The sequence below is a fragment of the Prosopis cineraria genome, unplaced genomic scaffold (assembly GCF_029017545.1).
Source record: "Prosopis cineraria cultivar Desert tree isolate PC_DT_omini unplaced genomic scaffold, ASM2901754v1 PC10, whole genome shotgun sequence".
In the NCBI taxonomy this organism is placed as follows: domain Eukaryota; kingdom Viridiplantae; phylum Streptophyta; class Magnoliopsida; order Fabales; family Fabaceae; genus Prosopis; species Prosopis cineraria.
The window spans coordinates 27,310,734-27,328,562 of NW_026555341.1; the positions used below are offsets into that span (position 1 = coordinate 27,310,734).

The window sequence follows — 17,829 nt, forward strand, 5'->3', positions numbered from 1 at the left end:
TTGACATTAAAGCTCTTATAATGTCCTCATTTGTCATTCTCCTTAAAATAAAGGTTTGGCAAGGTTCTTCCGACTTGAAAATTTGCTTATGTAAAAGACGAATGCAATCTTGACCAAAAAATTAGTAAAGTTAGAGAGGTTGTGACTATGACTTTCCCTGATCCTCGCATGTTCTAGGGAGAAAATTCAGATTTCATGTTTAGTAAATCTAATAGTATTATTTTGTGCATTCATTGGTGACATTAGATACATTCAATAGTAGTTTGTTTTTTACCCTAATTGTTAATGTGCAGGATAATGGCTAAAACAAAAGGAAATCCTTTAAGGAAAAAAAGTTGTTCTGGTTTAAGCAAGTTTAAAGAGGCATATCGTGGCAAGTATACAACCCAGGGAAATGATTTGAAAAAACTCAACGCAGAAGCAATTACAGCATGGAAAAAGTTGACATCAGAAGAACAAGATCACTATAAGCGTCTAGCTAAGGAGGAAAACGCTGGTATAAAAGCTTACGAGGTACGTTGTTTTTGACCTCAAGCATGAAAAATGTGATGAATTCAAGTAATGGTGCTGACTTGTTTTACTTAGACAGATTCCATTTGAGACAAGGTGTTCTCCGACAAAGATAAAGGAAGTTTTTGATTATATCAAAAAATGAAAATTTTTGAGGGATAGGGTTAATAGAATAGGATTTGGTAAGCTTTTAAATATTAAATGTCACAAGTTGCCTAGAGATTTATGCGACGAAGTGATGAAGGCATGTGATCCTCCTACATCATCCCTTTTCATTAGAGGTCAAAGGAAAGTCATCAATGGAAAGCAGTTCATGCCTTACTTGGCTTGCCTAATGATGGGGAGATAGTTGTTATGAATAGGGATAAGAATAAATTAAAGTTGTTAAATAAGGAGTTTAAAAAAGTATCCTATAATGTAATTAAGGACAGGATACTCTTGGGGAAAGAAAATGATAAATTTGAGTTTCTCTTCATTCTTTATTGCTTAGGGAATTTTCTTTGTCCAAGTTTGAGTTCTAAAATAAGTGATAAACTATTGAAAGTCATGTCCGGATTAAATTTGGGAACTGTACATTATGATTGGTCATCTTTTATACTATCTGAGCTTGGAAAGGAGGTAGCCGAATATAAAGCATGGGAGAAGAAGGATGGGCACAAAAAACTGTTGGAGGATGCTTATTTCTTCTTGTGGTATGTGGGTAAATTAAGATATAATTTGTTATAAGTTAATTATTTTGTAAAATTCTGTGGGTTATATGATATAGATGTAAATATGTAGATTTTCTACTTTCAAATGTTTCTATTGGAGCCAATTGAGGTGTCATCGCAAGAAGATGCTCTGGAACATTAGACAAAGGAGAGAGTGACAGCATGAGTTCAACTTGAGAAGGCAAGTGATCATGGCATTTTGTATCACCCTTCTCAAGGACATGACAGCTTCTCAGTAGAGCTTCCAGAAATGACTTCATTTTATGATCTAGTAAGGGCAAAATGATGGTTGTTAATTAGCAAAGTTATTTTTTATATAATTTTAAACATATGACATTTTATATGGTGCAGGACATAAAAGTGGTATACAGAGATATTGTGACCTTTACACATGAAATTGCACAATGACTCCTCAAACTCCAAGATAAAAGAAGAGGAGAGGAAGTTGTTGAACAGCATGATGGTGAAGAGGAAGAGGAGGAAGAGTTGGAACATGATGACAAAGAAGAGACAGGAGATGAAAATGAAGAGGAGGGAGAATTTGGAGAAGATGAGAAGGAGGAAGAGGAAGGACAAGTAGAAGGAGATGAAAATGAAGAGGAAGGGGGATCCAGAGAAGATGAAAAAGAAGAAAAGGAAGGACAAGTAGAAGGAGATAAAAATAAAAAGAAGGGAGAATCAGGTACACAAGAAGAAGTAGAAAAGCCAATTAGAAAAAAAGACTCTAAGGGTGAAAGGACACTAAGACGGTCACAATGACAAATAGTCAGCACTATTCATTCACCCTTTTTGGATGATAGAGGGAAGGCAAAAAGAGAACATGAAGAAAGAGGACAATGTTCAGAGAAAGAAGTTTACTAATACTGTACAAAGTCTATTCCACCTAATGAGGGACATGAGTATGATATTCAAACTTACTAGTTCATGTGTTCATAATCGATTGGTTAATATAATTTTGTTTTTTGTAACAAAAAAATTATGGAGATTGAGCAGTATTATGTGATAAGATATGAATGCAAGTATCTAGGTCCTAGACGATGGATCAGTAGTTCGGTGAGCAAGTGTGCTAGTTAAAATAGATCAAGTTATAGTAAAATTTTAATGTAACTATAATTTTGTTATGTAGGTTGTTACATTAATTGGAAGACTTTTGGTCAATGAGCAAAAAGAAAAGGATCAACTTGTGCGGTGACACATTTTTGATCCAGATTTTGCGGTTTGTCTTACAATTTAATTCCTTTGTTTTATTAGGTGCTTACAAGTTACAAGTGTTACATTTTTTCATTTCAAGGAACCATAATCCACCAACAAAAAAGATGGGACTTGGATAGCCATTTGAAGGACTTTATGCCAATTACCATTGGGAATAACATAGGAGATTGCGATTTTATTTTTTTCCCTATAGTGTTTGTATTGCACTAGTTTTGCTATGTTGTGGAGCCGAAAACAGCCATAATGTATGTGCTGGACTCGATGCTACCATCTAGTAAAGAATCAAAGAAGAAAAAGAAGAATATAAAGAGAGCGAAGGAAGCGATGTTGCCGAAAGAGAAGGAAAAAATGGCATATTTTATGGCATGCTTTTTCCCATATAATGATATATAAAATTTTGTTAGTGAAAGTTTCTCATTCACTTTGTTCTTATTCTCAGAAAAGCAGGTTTGTAGAAATATTAATAAAACTGAAACCTGAACTTGTTGATGACAATTATGACCTTGAGTTGAAAGTAGTGCCTATGGAACAACAACCGACGACGTGAGTAAAAAAGCTAAAATTGTGTACATGTAATTAAGTGTATATTTCCCAACTACGTGCTGACAGATTTCATATTTTTTAGATCTAATTGTGGAATGTATGTCATCTTTTGCCTTAGACAGTGGAATAATACTGCACGAGAGGAATGGGACAGCCTTACTATGCCTCCTCTAACAATGGTAGGAACAAATGTTAAAGTTTAGATATAATTTGTTATGTGTGACAATTTTCTATCTTATAAGTTGACTTTATCTGATTGTGTAGGAACAATTGAGTGAAATGAGGGGTGAGGTATTGTATTGGTTGGTGACTCATCCACACAACAGAGTGGGCTCTCAAGTCATGATGTCCATTTCAAATGCTGGGCATGCACGATCCAAAAGATTGAAATTATAGTGTAGACATTTTTGATATGTAAATTAAACCTTTATGTAATTAAGTTTTTTTCCGTGGCTTCTTGTATATGATACAACAATTAATTTAAAAAAAACTTTGACTACATGTTCAAGAAATTTGACAAACCGTTATTGATTTTCATTGACTCACGTTACTTTTAAAACTGACATTCGGTTTTTCACAATATATGTTACGGAATTTCTAAGTGAGGTTAGTGGAACACAAATTTTTCCTAGCAGCTTATCCTTACATAATGAATTCCTAATTCACGTTAGGCTCTTTCAAAACATAGGTTCAGCTTTTTTCCAAGTTAGGTTAGGACAGTTGTAAAAGACTTTGCTAGAACCCAACTTGTGCCACGTTAGTTTTCATCAAATAATAAATTTTCAAGTCCCATTAGGAACTTTGACAACATATGTTAGTTACTTTTCCAACTTAAGTTACCAAATTCTCATGTAAGGTTGCTGGAACAAAACTTGTGCCAAATGGCTTATCCTTACATGGTCAATTCCCAAGTCACATTAGGCTCTTTCAAAACATGCGTTCACCTTTTTCCCAAGTTAGGTTAGGCCATTCCCAAGTGACTTTGTTAGAACCCAACTTGTGGCAATACTTATCCTTTAACAATGAATTCTTAAGTCACTTTAGGCATGTTCACAACATACGTTAGTTATGTTTGCAAAGCAGGTTAGGGAATTTCCAACTGAGGTTTTTGGAACCCAATCTGTGGCAAGACTTACAAAAAAAGAGAGTTCCTAAGTCATGTTAGGACATTTCACATTATACGTTAGCTACTTTTCTAACCCAGGTTAGGGAATTCTCAGGTAAGGTTACCGGATCTCGATTTCTGACAGGTATCTTCTGATAAACAATCACACCCAAGTGGGGTTATTCATTGCACAACTTATGGTAGGAGTTTTTCTTACTTTGGATATGAAATTGCCAACCAACGTTATTGGTTCCCATTATCTAACAAGTCTCTTAAATGTTTGAAATACTCTAGAAAATTTTAATTCCAAGTAAGGTTCTCTGTTTTTAGTAGTTACATTAGCAATATCCCTACACTACGTTAGTGAATTCAACAGTCTTATGCCATGACAACATTTTTACTCAAACAAATTTAGACCTGAAATTTTCATCAGCTTTATATTACACTAGTTGTAATACATGTACACCAAATTTGCATCCCTTTTTACTCAAAAAATATCCCAGCTACCTAAATGGTACCTATGCAGTCCTTATAAAAAAAACATAGACTGCAATCCCATTTACATAACCTATCACCTCTACAAGTACAAAAGACATATGATGTGGCTGTTTGTACAAAAGGTCATTCAACAGCAAAATGCATAAAATAAATAAAAACCATATGCATTTCAATTTTAAACTAACTAATATGCATATGGTTTTTACCCCCTTTCAATCCCTACATTGGATTGGGATTCCTACATCTATTCTTGGTATGTCCAGCTTGATTACATCTTGAGCAATGATACTCTCTTCGCTTGGTAGGTGGTCACCCTGGGGGACGTGTAGTCAGTGATGGTTCCAAAAAGGTATTCTTTTCATAATCTTCATAATATAGCTTGGTCAACTGAGGCATGTCAATGGTTTCCACCGGAATCATTGTGGAGCTGTAAATTTTTTCTTCTGCACGAATAGTGTAGCATTCTTCAACATATGAATACATATTACCCTGAACTAATTTTATTGCTACATATGCATGTGCACAAGAAATTCCTACCATTTGCCATTCTTGACAAGAGCATTCTTGCAATGTTAGATTCACTCTCAAGTTATTGTTTCCTATCTTCACTAGTATCATATTCACACTATAATGTTCAGCCACCATAACTTCAGCTCTCAATACATTCTCCCTCAATTTTATCTCAACACGTGGTCCAACTCTGTTTGACCAATTCGCCATTTCTATCTTGCTATTGTATAGCTTCCTCGCTCATTTTGCTCGGTGCTCATTTATCAACGCACACATATGATGTTTTCTCTCTTTCATTAACCAAGCATTGAAAGATTCAGCATGGTTTGATGTTATATTGTCCCATCTTTTGTATGAAAATCTTGCTAACACCCAACAATCTATATCCCTATTTGTTTCTAACCATCTTGCCAACTGTGGGGAGAAAACCATCAAATGACCCATAGCAACATGAAATTTTGTTTCCAACCTTGCATATGTAATATTATCTAACAACTTAAGTGCATCTTACTTGGTCATCCCATCAATCCTTCGCATGCCTCTATTAATTTTTGCAAATTCTAAGCTGTAATTTTCTTTGACATGATGATAACAAAAAAGCATGTTGATTGCCATCAAATATTACACGCACTGCACCAACAATAGCATTATGCCTGTCTAACACTATGGTCAATTAAACTTGGTGTGTGATCTCTCTCACATTTTCAAGAAACCAAGCCCAATTATCATATGTTTCTCCACCCACTATTGCATAAGCCAAAGGAAATAAGTCATTATTTGCATTAATTGCAGAAGCTGCTAGCAAAGTCCCCTTATATGGACCGCTTAAATGACTTCCATCGATAAACAAAATTGGATGAGCACCTTCGAGAAACCCTTTGATATAGCATCCATATGCAATAAAAAGTCTATCAAATCTATAATTTGTCGAGGCAACCCACTTTACAATTGTGTCTGGGTTTGTCTCCTTAAACTTCTCACAAAGCTATGGAATCAACATGTATGACTGTTGTGAAAGCCCATGTATTTCCTCCAATGCTCTATCTTTTCCTTTCAAAGCTTGCCGATATGTGAGATTTAACCCATACTCTTTGTAGAGGTCTTGTCTAATCTCATTTGAAGTTTTCTCCACATTCCCCCTCACAGCATCAATGATAATTGATGATGTCAATCTTAAATTACCTTTTACTTTAATAGGAGATTGTCTTGAGTAGAGTGCATGTGTTCATTGTGAAATTTTTTCACACACAATATAGAGGTTTTCTTCCCAAGAGCATAAGCTGATATCTTCCATTTACAACTATTAATATTGCATTTGACAATCATCTTCTTAGGGCTGTTTCTCATAAATATGTAACCAAACCTATGAGCAAGGCTGTATTTATATAATGCTTTTCTGAATACAATTGCATCATCAAATGTCTAGCCAACAGCCATAAATAAATCCTTCATTTTATGAAATTAACCTCAAGCAATGGTGCAAGAGCATTTTGTGTTGAACATGGCAAAGAGGGTGATATACTTTCAAGCTCTTGCCTATAGGGAGATCTTGGCAGTGACCATGTTAACAAATTTTCCATCCTACATTTACAATCACTTACAGGTCAATATAAATGGTCATTAAACTAATTAAACACACAAATAACTAAGAATAATAACTTACTCCATCGATTTATCCATTGCTCCATTTATTTCATTATCATTTGTCTCAACATACACATGTCCTGACTCATCATTATACTTTATCAAATGTTGTACTCCCTCATCGTCTAACAAATCTATGTATGTGTTTTCACTAAACTTTAATGTAAATTTCAAGTCAGCTGCACTACTTTCAACTCCTGTCACTGATGACACCATCCTCAATAGCTCTTCATGATTTATGCCTTCTCTAATCAATTTAGAAATTAATCTCCACCTTCATAGGTCATCTTCCCTTGTAAATCTTTTACAAAATATCCATCAACATGAAGATAACAAAATACTTCTTTTGCTGAAGTACTTGCCATATGGGAAATAAACTTGGAACAACTACAAGTAACATACAAATTTAGTACTTCACAAATGTCCATTCCATAATCCCAACCTTGACTACATAAATTCAGCATCCATGTTACATTTTTCAACATTCACGCACTTTTCAACACAAATCACAAAAATTCAGCATCCATGTTACATTTTCCTTGTTTTTCACTCCTCAACTTTTTCAACTGTGTTGTTCTCGAAAATCATTTCTTTCGCGTGTCTATATATAAAGTCTAGTAATCATTAAGAAGACTACTTTTTTTCCTAGATATAAAACAAAGAGAAATGGTGCAAGACAGCATTTACAAAGATTAAAACATTCTTTCTGTGCGTGCATGACAGAGGACATGTGTAAAAAAAGAAAGCAGAGCAATGGAAGAGAAATGGAAGAAGAAGTGCAGACTTCTCTTCCATGCATGGCAGAGGACTAAATGTAAAAGAAGCAATGCATATAATTACCAATTAGAAGATGATTATGGTCCACTAATTTTTCCCCAACTTTTTTAGTGCACGAAAGCACACTCCATCAGTATTTTTCCCGTCGAAAAATAAGAAAACAGAGCACATAAGATGAGCTTCTTTCCTGTTACCTTTCAATGTTTAGTGAGGGGGCAATTTTGTAAACTCAAGTTTGTTTTTTATCCCACTTAAAGACCATGGTCTTTAATCGAGATTTCTATTTTTCAAAATCCCTAACTGGAATTAATGTCCTTAGGGGGTCCTCAATCATCATTATCCCAAAATTAATCATTTAGTTATTGTATTTTTGACTCAGTTCTTGAATTTTAACTTGTTATAATTTAATCTTTAAAGTTTTAACTCGGTTGTAATTCAATTTTTAAATTTTACTTCTTGCAATTTAGTTTCTGTAATTTTTAAATCACTTAAATATTGATCCTTATATTTTAAAAAATAAAATTATAAAGATTAAAAATATGTTAAAATTTATTACTAATATTTTAAATTACTAAACACTTTTAATCTTTATAAATATTATAAATATTAAAAGTTTAAAATATTTTTAATCTTGATAATTTTATTTTTTAAAATATGGGAATCAATATTTAACTAGTTGAAATTATAGGGACTAAATTGTAACAGAAAATATTTAGGAACTAAGTTACAACCAAGTTAAAATTATAAAGATTGAATTACAATAAGTTAAAATTCAAAAACTAATTTATAACTGAGTCAAAACTATAGGAGCCAACCAAATGATTTATTTTCCTTTAATTTTTAATTTTTTTGTTTTTATAACAGAACATGATATCAAAAGAAAATTTGTTAAAAATAATTATCCATTTATGAGTTATCATTATACATATTATCTGGAAAGAGAGAAAAAATAAGTAAGGAAATAATGTATATCCTATCTTAAAGATTTTATAAGATTATACTTTTAAAATAAGATCCTAACAATAGTGGTTAATAAGGTTGTTAAACTAACGAGTTTAAGTAAACTCATGATAGGGATATAAACTCAAAATGTAGACTTGGATCATAAATTCATATGATTTTGTCCCTATTAATAAATAGTCTTTAAAAGTAAATGCTTAAATAATTAAAATATAAAACATGATTATAATTGAATTTAAATATATTTAAAATATAAATCATTAAAATTAAATCTATCTTCATTTATAGATTATTATACTCAATATAGAAATTTAAAAATATGACAACTTATTTTTGGTTTTTTCCATTTTTAATATTATTTTTTGTTTTTTTGAGTTTTATTTTTCATTGAACCAAATTCTATTGCTTCTATGAATCAAGTTCTACACAATATATACCTTAACAAGTTTATAAGCAGATTGACATGATTTTATAAGTTAGAAATATAAAAATGATAAACTTGAAGAATCAATTCATTAGTTTAATCGAGTTTTATCTAATTTAAATTTATAAGTGAGTTAACATGATTTTATAAATTAAAAACACAAAACGATAAACTCAAAGTTAACTTGAGAGTTTGAAAACAATGGTGGTTAATGTAACAAAAATGATGATGATTATTTTATTTTATAATTTCTTTAAGATTTAAGAAGATGCCATATTTTTCTTATTTTTCTCTCTTCGATTTTTATTTTTAAATTTCCTTTTGAAAAATGAAAGTTTTAAATGAAATTAAATGAACTAATTTTTTTAATCCGTTTCTCTTCATTTCTTTTTATTATTTTATATATTTTTTAATTTAAAGCAAGATATATAGATACCATATAATATTGAGGCATTGATGACCTTCCTAGTAACTACAGACTTGCACCCACACAACATGCAGTTATGAGTTTGAATCGGCCTCTCTTTTAATTTTAGCTTTAAATTACTATAAAAAAATTAATTTTTGACGGTAACTTTTAGTAGCGATAAATCAATATCACCACCAAAAATATACTTTTGTCAAAAGTATAGTTTTCATGATGACTTTTAATAGTTGCCGCCAAAAGTCACTACAATAAAAATAACTTTTTACAATGGTTAAAAATGACTTTTTACAACGGTTAAATAAGCGATGTTATTACAGGGAATATAGAAAGTTTAACTTTCTACATCGGTTATACGACCACTGTAAAAAATACATATTCTACATCAGCTAACCATAACTGCTGTAGAAAATAAATCAACGATTAAAAAATTAAAATCGGAGCACTTTCTACAGCGGTTGTGTTCCAACCGCTGTAGAAAGTTTGCTATTTTATACCGATTTTTATATTAACTGATGTATAATAGTAATTTTTACATCATTTATAGTAATAATCACTGTAAAAAGCGTATTTTGTTTTTAAAATAAACATCCATATTTTTAAATTTATCGTACTCTGTACACAAAAATTACCATAGCCGAATCAAACAACACAATTTATTTACAATTTTTAATATAAAATTAAATTAACAACTATCCAAAACTTAAAGTTATCTGTAAACTATCTAAAAACTATATATTGAGCTATCCAAAACATTGTGTCAACAAATATTTTCAAAAGTTATCTACAACTAACAAATTTCTTAAATTGTATGAAACTTTCTACAAAACTCACAAATTCTCCCCAAAATAAGTTACACAACGTATGTGAATGTTTTCAATTTCAGCTTCCAGGAATGGATCTGAATTGTCAAATATCTAAAATATAATTTGTAAAAGAGACTTATTATGTACTCTCAAATAACATAATAAAATAAAACTCTTAAAAATATATTTACCTCTTTTATAAATTCAGTCATGCCCAATATGATAATATTGAACATATGTCTCATCACATATAGGTCACATAAATTTGTCTTCACTGGTTGTCTACAGCTCTGTATAAGAATAAATTATAAGAAATTAATAAAAAATCTTAGTAAGAATTTTCTCAACATAATGTTTTTGGAAAAGCAAAATTTCATTTTCATTCCTTATAATTTTTACACCTAAGATTACCTTGGTTTCACCTATATCTTTCATCTCAAAGTTTGAAGTAAGAAAATTTTTTATTTCATTAACAACGCACATACTAGAGCCAAAAATTAGCATGTCATCCACATATAAGCATATAATCACACAATCATTTACAAGCTTTGTATAAATACATCTTTCTACTTCAATAGTAGAAAATCCACCAGTTGTCAAAATTTGATTAAGTTTCTTATACCATTGCTTAGGTGCTTGTTTTAAGCCATACAAAGACTTGACAAGTTTACAAACTTTATTTTCTTACCCAGTAATCATACATCCCTCAGGCTGTATCATGTAAATTTCTTCTTTCAAATCACCATTTAAAAATACAATTTTAACATCCATTTGGTGAACAAAAAGCTTGTAAATTGAAGCCAAAGCAATAAGAACTCTTATAGAAGAAATTCTAGTATTAGGAAAAAATGTGTCAAAATAATCAATATTTTCCTTTCGAGTAAAAGCCTTGGCCATAAGCCTTGCTTTATATTTATCAATTAAATCATTTGGAATATATTTTTTCTTAAAAATCCATTTACACCCAATAGCCTTAGCTCCTTGGGGAAAATCTGCTAAAACCCAAATTTTATTTTTCCTCAAAGAATCAATTTTAATTTCAATTGCTTCTTTCTAAAATTTAGCATCAAGAGAAGAAATAGCTTCATAAAAATTTAATGGTTCATCTTGCACTAAATAAGTGTAAAAATCATTTCCAAAACTTATTTCTTTTCTTTGCCTTTTACTATTCCTTAAAACCAAATTCTCATTTTAATTTTGTTCAAACTCTAAACTCTCAACAGGTTTAGAAACATGCTCAATTTTTAAGGGAAAAATATGTTTAAAAATTTAGCATCCTTAGTCTCTACAATTATGTTTTGGTCTAAAACATCACTTTTTAAAACTAAAAAGCAATAAGTTGCACTTTATTTACCATACCCAATAAACATACATTTAGAAGTTTTAGAACTAATTTTTCTCTTTTTAAGATCAGGCAATAAAACTTTTGCAAGATATTCCCACACTTCCAAATATTTTAAATTTGGGTTAAACCCTTTCTATAACTCATAAGGTGTTTTCTTTGTTTTATTATGAGGTATCCTATTTTGTAAAAAACATGCAGATAAAATAGCTTCACCCCACAAGTTATCAGGCACAGAAGAACTCACAAGCAAAGCATTCATCATTTCTTTTAATGTTCTATTTTTTCTTTCTGCAACACCATTAGACTCGGGGAGAATAAGGAGGTGTTTTTCTCATATATAATACCTTCTTTTTCACAAAATAATTTAACAAATCATATTCTCCACCTTTATCAGATCTAACTCTTTTAATCTTTTTATTTAATTGATTATCAACTTCTGCTTTGTATAATTTTTTTTTCAAAAACCTCATCTTTATTTATTAACAAGTATACTATAGTATATCTTGAAAAATCATCAATAAAAGTGATATAATATTTTTTACCACCTCTAATTATTGTTTGTTTTAAATCACCTAAATCAGTGTGAACTAAAGATGGTTTGTTTTTTACTTTGTTTAGTTTATGCACAAACTTCACATTTTCCAAAATTATTGTCTTTAATTTCAAAAAGAAGTCCAAGTTATTGTATCTTATTTATATAACCCTTACTAGCGTATCCTAGCGTGCCGTAAATTAAAGGAATCAATCATATAGGCAAGCATATACTCAGAAGATGCTGTCTTATTCATTTTATCAATATTCAAAACAAACAGTCCCTAATTACAATACCTTTTCCCCACAAATACATTATTCTTTGTTATTACATTCTTGTCATATTCAAATGATACTTTAACCCCAGCTTTCCCTAACAGAGAAATTGAAACTAAGTTTGCTCTAATTTCAAGCACATGCAGAACATCATTTAAAGCCAGAGTCTTTCCTAACCACTTTCCCTTTTCCTTAAACTTTAGCAATTTGGAAATCATAAGGTAAACACGATCTTTCCCTTCCTTTATAGGATCATAAGAGGTAAACATCTCTCAGTTAGTACATATGTGCATGGTAACCCCAGAGTCTATTACCCATTTCTTCACATCAGAAATTAAGAGAGCTTGTGACACCATTGCAACAATGATGTCATCATCGCTATCTTCATCTTGGTATACCAAATTTACATTTGGCTTCCGAGGCTTATCACGATTCACTCTCTTCCTACACTATACTACATAGTGTCCTAGTTTACCACAAACAAAATAGTCTCCTTTTCTCTTAAAAGAGGGCTTAGAAGAACTGGGTTTGTAATCATATTTCCTATTCTTTTTGTCTTTGGTTTTAGGGTCATACCTCTTGTTGTGAGGCTTTATCTCTACCAGATTGGCTTTAGATGTCATCTCTCTAGTTCAAGCTGCACGTACTGCCTTAAGGTTAATGTCTTCAATGATGATGTAAGTGATCAGGTTAGTCAAGGACAGCTAGTTTGTTTATGTTTCAACTGCTACTTGTAATCATTCCACAATTCTGGCAGCTTCTCAATCAGGATTCCAACAATGAACTCATCTAAAAGGTTGATGTTTTCAGCACGAAGCTCCTCTTATAGCTTGTGATATTCATTGATTTGCTCCTTCACATCCTTGTTCTTGGTTATCTCCCATTTGTAATAGTTTCCCACAATGAACTTTTGTTTGCTAGTATCCTCAGCAGTGTACTTTGTCACCAGGGACTCTTATATCTTACAAGCTTTATTGTAGACATAGTAAACATCGAACAAATCATTAGATAAAGTGCTAATGATAGTGTGTCGGCATACCTTGTTTGCATGAATCCATACAACTCTTTGGGCTTGGTCATCATCAGCAGGAGGCTCAGATTAAGCAAAAGTAGCAGCTACACCATGCATGTCAAGAATGGTCCTAATAGTGTTTGAAGTTCCTACCATCAAAGACTCTGTCTTTTATATGTCTGGGAATGGCCTCGGCAGGGAGACAACAATAGCATTAGGGACATACTGATCTCCAGCGAAACCACTAGGCATGTCCTCAGGAATGACATTTTTAACACTGTTGGATGCCATTCAATTTGGTTAGTTCTTAAGATTGTTGGTTGTATAGACATAAACAATGAGCTGTTTGAGTTGTGCCCAAAAAGACACTATCCTTAAGAACTATTCCAGCATACCAGGATGACAAACCAGCAGTTCTTAAGGATTAAACGAGTACTTCCTGCATGATGCAAGGGCATAGAACATCAGTACTAATAAAAAAAATCAGAGGAAGAAGAGAAGTTAGAGGAGGAGAAGAATGCCTCGAAAGCTCAAGAGGCTAGAAAGTTGTTCAGTCTAAATGCATGCTTATATATAGGCCAGATCTTAGACTCGAACATTGGCATTCAACCACCAGAGTAAAGGCTCGATCACACACTCATAAAGCAGCATAATACCTCGGTTACACAAACATAAAACATGTTTAAGCATTTGTCTGGAAATGTTGGGGGGTTACACGGACGTAAAACACATTTAAGCTCTTGTCGTTTAGGAAATTAATCATCCATTTCAAAATCTAGTAATGGCCAAAAAAATTCATGGTTTGATTTCATACTCTAAACAACCAAAAATTGAAATTTTTCGATAAGTTCATGTAAATAAATAATTATTTATTTTTGTAAAATTAATCTAATATAAGCAAGACCACTTCTCCTCTAAGCCCATTTTACTAGCCCATTTCATTTTTTAGTATTTATACACTAGGGGCATTCTTCATTTAGGCAATATGGGACTTTTGACACACGCACACAATTTTGGCACGCACACAACATCTTTTATGTTTAATTTCTTTACATTTTGGTCCTTATTATATATTTAAAAAAGGAGTTTGCACGGTTAAAATTTATTGACATGGATACAAAATAATGATAGCAGTCATGTAGATTAATAAAAGAGGTATAATTATCTAGATATAAAAAAGACTCCAAATTTTTTTAAAAAAATAAGAGTATAAAACACAATGTAAGGAATTGTATTAATAAAAATTAACTAATTTGAGGGTTAATTAGTTCTCATTTAACTACATATACATATATGCCAATTTATTAACATACTTTACATATTAGGTTACTTTAAGAGTCATTTTGTGTTTTAAAACACTCATATGATAATTTAAGAAAATATAAGAGACTAAATTGGTAAAAATTAAATTTAAGAGACCAAATTGATAATTAAAGCAAACTCAAGGGACTAAAAGTTTTGTTATCCAATAAAATAATTTTAAAAAAGTTTTGAAAAATTAATTAACCCCTTAAACAAGGGTATACTTGAGCTGGGCTTTGGCAACTATATTTAAGGGTGAACGAATTTTGGTAATAAATACTTAAAGTCAATTTTAACATAAAAGAGAGACAATTTTAGTTCTAACACTTTTCATTAAGATAGCTAATTAAAAAAAAGACAAGATTGTTACATTCTTTGGCTTATTTTAGTAGACAATAATAAGAGCAACAATTAGTTATATAGTTTTTAAAAGAAAAGTAAATCTACCTAGAATTCAATGTCTAAGCGATCCAGAGAGCAATTTTACCACCCTATTAGTCATATAAATGTAAGAAAAATTGCTTAATTTTTCTGTTCGTCCCTGAATTATATCAATTTCCATCATCATGTGGAGGCAAAATTAACTTTCTTGTGTGTTATTTTTTCATTATATTGTTTTCTCTATCTCATTTAGAAGATGTGAAGCTTAATGTAAAAGTGACAACATCAATAGCTAGCATAGATAAAAATTTCATACGTGCAACTTTAGACTGGTGGCCTTCCGATAAGTACGATTATGGTCACTGTCCTTGGGGACAAACGGGCATTCTCAATCTGGTATATAATTCTCTATATTTAAATTTTAAATTGTTGTTCTTGTTAAACATTAAATTGAGTATCCAAACCTCTTGCGCTTTCCATGTTGATAGGATTGGAATAACAAGATCTTGATTAATGTTATGAAGGGTAAGAAATTTTCTTGAAAAAGAAAATAACATGTCTAAGAAAGTTTCTCAATAAAATACAAGTCTTCAGCTAGGATTTTGTTTTTTTTAAGAACTTTTTGCACATTTTTGGATGTCTTCTTCACTAACGAAAGTATGCACATGTATACTTTGAAAAAAGATTAATGAAGAGGATAAAACATTTTGCCTTGACCATGAGTAGGTCAATGAATTAGGTTCCTCATGAGGAAACACACATAGTAGCCAGTTTGATACATTCACTATTTTAAATTCAAACATCTAATCATTTTAAAAATTTGTAAGTGCAGCATTTAACTCTCTGAGAATCAAATTAGGAGGATCATTAGAAGATCATGTGATGTGCAAATTTAAACACCCAAAAAATTGCCCCGAATTCACAAAGAATCAAGATGGACTGTTTGGTTTTAGCTCAGGATGCCTTAACCATACCAGATAGGACCAAATCAATGATTTGTTCAATAAAACTGTGTATACTTCTAATTCCATCAATACTCTTCACAAAAAAGTTTCATGTGATCTTTAATTATCTCAACAACTATACATATGATATCTCAAACATATGCGTATTATATAATGCTAATGTTGTTGCAGAGTCAAACTCACATTTGGGTTGAATGCCTTTCATGAAAAGAGGAGATCTAGGGAGGATAAGGTTCTTTGGGTGGTGATTGAAACCCACATGATGCTGCTACCATCATGGCTTATATTGTTTCAATAGGATACAAAATTGATTCATATGAATTAGGTGTGCAAAGTTTTCTTTATAGAAGTGCAAAGAATGTTGATGAGTTGATGGGATTAATATTTAGGATAAAAGTTTAATGTGTGGCAGGAAATGAGTTATGTGGTGATAGTATTAATGCAATATGCAAAACATATAACTGAATACAAAAAAATTAGTGATTATGTTTTATCTAGATCCTACTTCAAGTCCCCAAGCGCTAGCCCCTGGTGGCTTCTTCAAGAAGGAATGGTTTGATAGCTTTTTAATTGTATCTGGTATTGTTGATGGAGTCACCCACCATATTTACAACTTTGGTATTGGCGCGAATCAATGGATTTTCTCTTTGTTATCAAATTTTCCATAAAATAACCATTTTAAAATAGGAGTTAATTAATTATCTAGTACTAAACTTATAAAATTACAAATATATAGGCTCTTTGATACTGCAAAAATACATAGATATGAATAACCTAAAGTTTTGTCTATTTACTCTTTCTCTCTTTTGGGCATTTCCTTCAACACAAAGAAGGCAAGTGAACACTTAATTTGTATTTAGATTTTGAGAAAATGTTTTAACACTCCATCAATCTAATAAGTGTAGGTGTAGATAAGAATTTGATCAACAAGGTGCAAGACCCAATTTTCTTGAGCCAAGTTGCCCAAACATTCAAGGATATATTGACAAGTGTGAAAGAGTACACACTATGGGCTTGAGCATAGGTTGGAGAATCAGGGAAGCTTATAACAGTGGAGGCAAGAACATGTCATATACCTTTGCCAATGGCTTATGGTCATACTCCAACTATTCTATAACTTAATTAAGTTCCTTTCTTGTTCTCCTTTTATAACCTTTCTAGAAAATATTCATTTTCATGAACTTCCCTTAAAGTGCTTTCTAATGAACATTAGGTATTTGGATCAATTAGGCATGACATCAACCTTCAACCACAAGGCTTATTGTAGATAGACACTTAGTGGAGGAAACTATGGTTTGCTCAACACAACATGATTCATCCCTAACCCTAATTATTATGGGTAAGTCTTCTGATTTTGATTTGCTATATATACATGTGTGTGTGTGTGTGTGTGTGTGTGTAAATACAAGTAATTGTATGTGATTAATGTCTTTATTGAACAGAGTCCTACTATGGCATCGACTTATAGGAACTAAAGTACTTTTTGTAAACCATGAAAGCTCACCATATCTACGTCCATATGCTCATTGTTCAAAAAATAGGGTAAGCTCCATTCACTCACTCAATCAATGGTAAATTATTTTTTTTTCATTCTCAAATGTCATTGATAAAAAATAAAAAAATTTTAAATGTGTGTAGGATAGTGTGAGTGTACTACTAATAAACATGCTGAATTCTACTTCCTTTAATGTGACTGTAATGTTGACATAAATTTGTATTCGAACCAATGAGATTTTAACACAGAGAAGAGGGAGGAATAACATTTGACTCCTAAAGATGGAAACATTCAAAGCCAAGTTGTTTTGCTAAGTGGACAAGTTTTGAGCTTGACTGAGTCTAAGGACATTCCTTCCATGGAGCCTATGCTTATGGATCCTTATTCTCTGATTAATGT

At 31.6% G+C, this 17,829-nt stretch overlaps 2 protein-coding genes across 2 annotated transcripts; one reads left to right on the forward strand and one right to left on the reverse strand.

Annotated features, from left to right (window-relative positions):
• Positions 1-297: 297 nt before the first annotated feature.
• LOC129322521 (uncharacterized) lies at positions 298-4,130 on the forward strand. The gene is made up of 8 exons (XM_054968829.1): positions 298-513; positions 1,126-1,210; positions 1,645-1,796; positions 2,643-2,783; positions 2,872-2,975; positions 3,058-3,154; positions 3,240-3,266; positions 4,059-4,130. The coding sequence occupies exons 1-8, from the start codon at positions 298-300 to the stop codon at positions 4,128-4,130; spliced, it is 894 nt and encodes a 297-aa protein (XP_054824804.1).
• A 757-nt stretch (positions 4,131-4,887) lies between these two features.
• On the reverse strand, positions 4,888-5,298 carry LOC129322522 (uncharacterized). The gene has a single exon (XM_054968830.1). The coding sequence runs from the start codon at positions 5,296-5,298 to the stop codon at positions 4,888-4,890; it is 411 nt and encodes a 136-aa protein (XP_054824805.1).
• Positions 5,299-17,829: the final 12,531 nt, after the last annotated feature.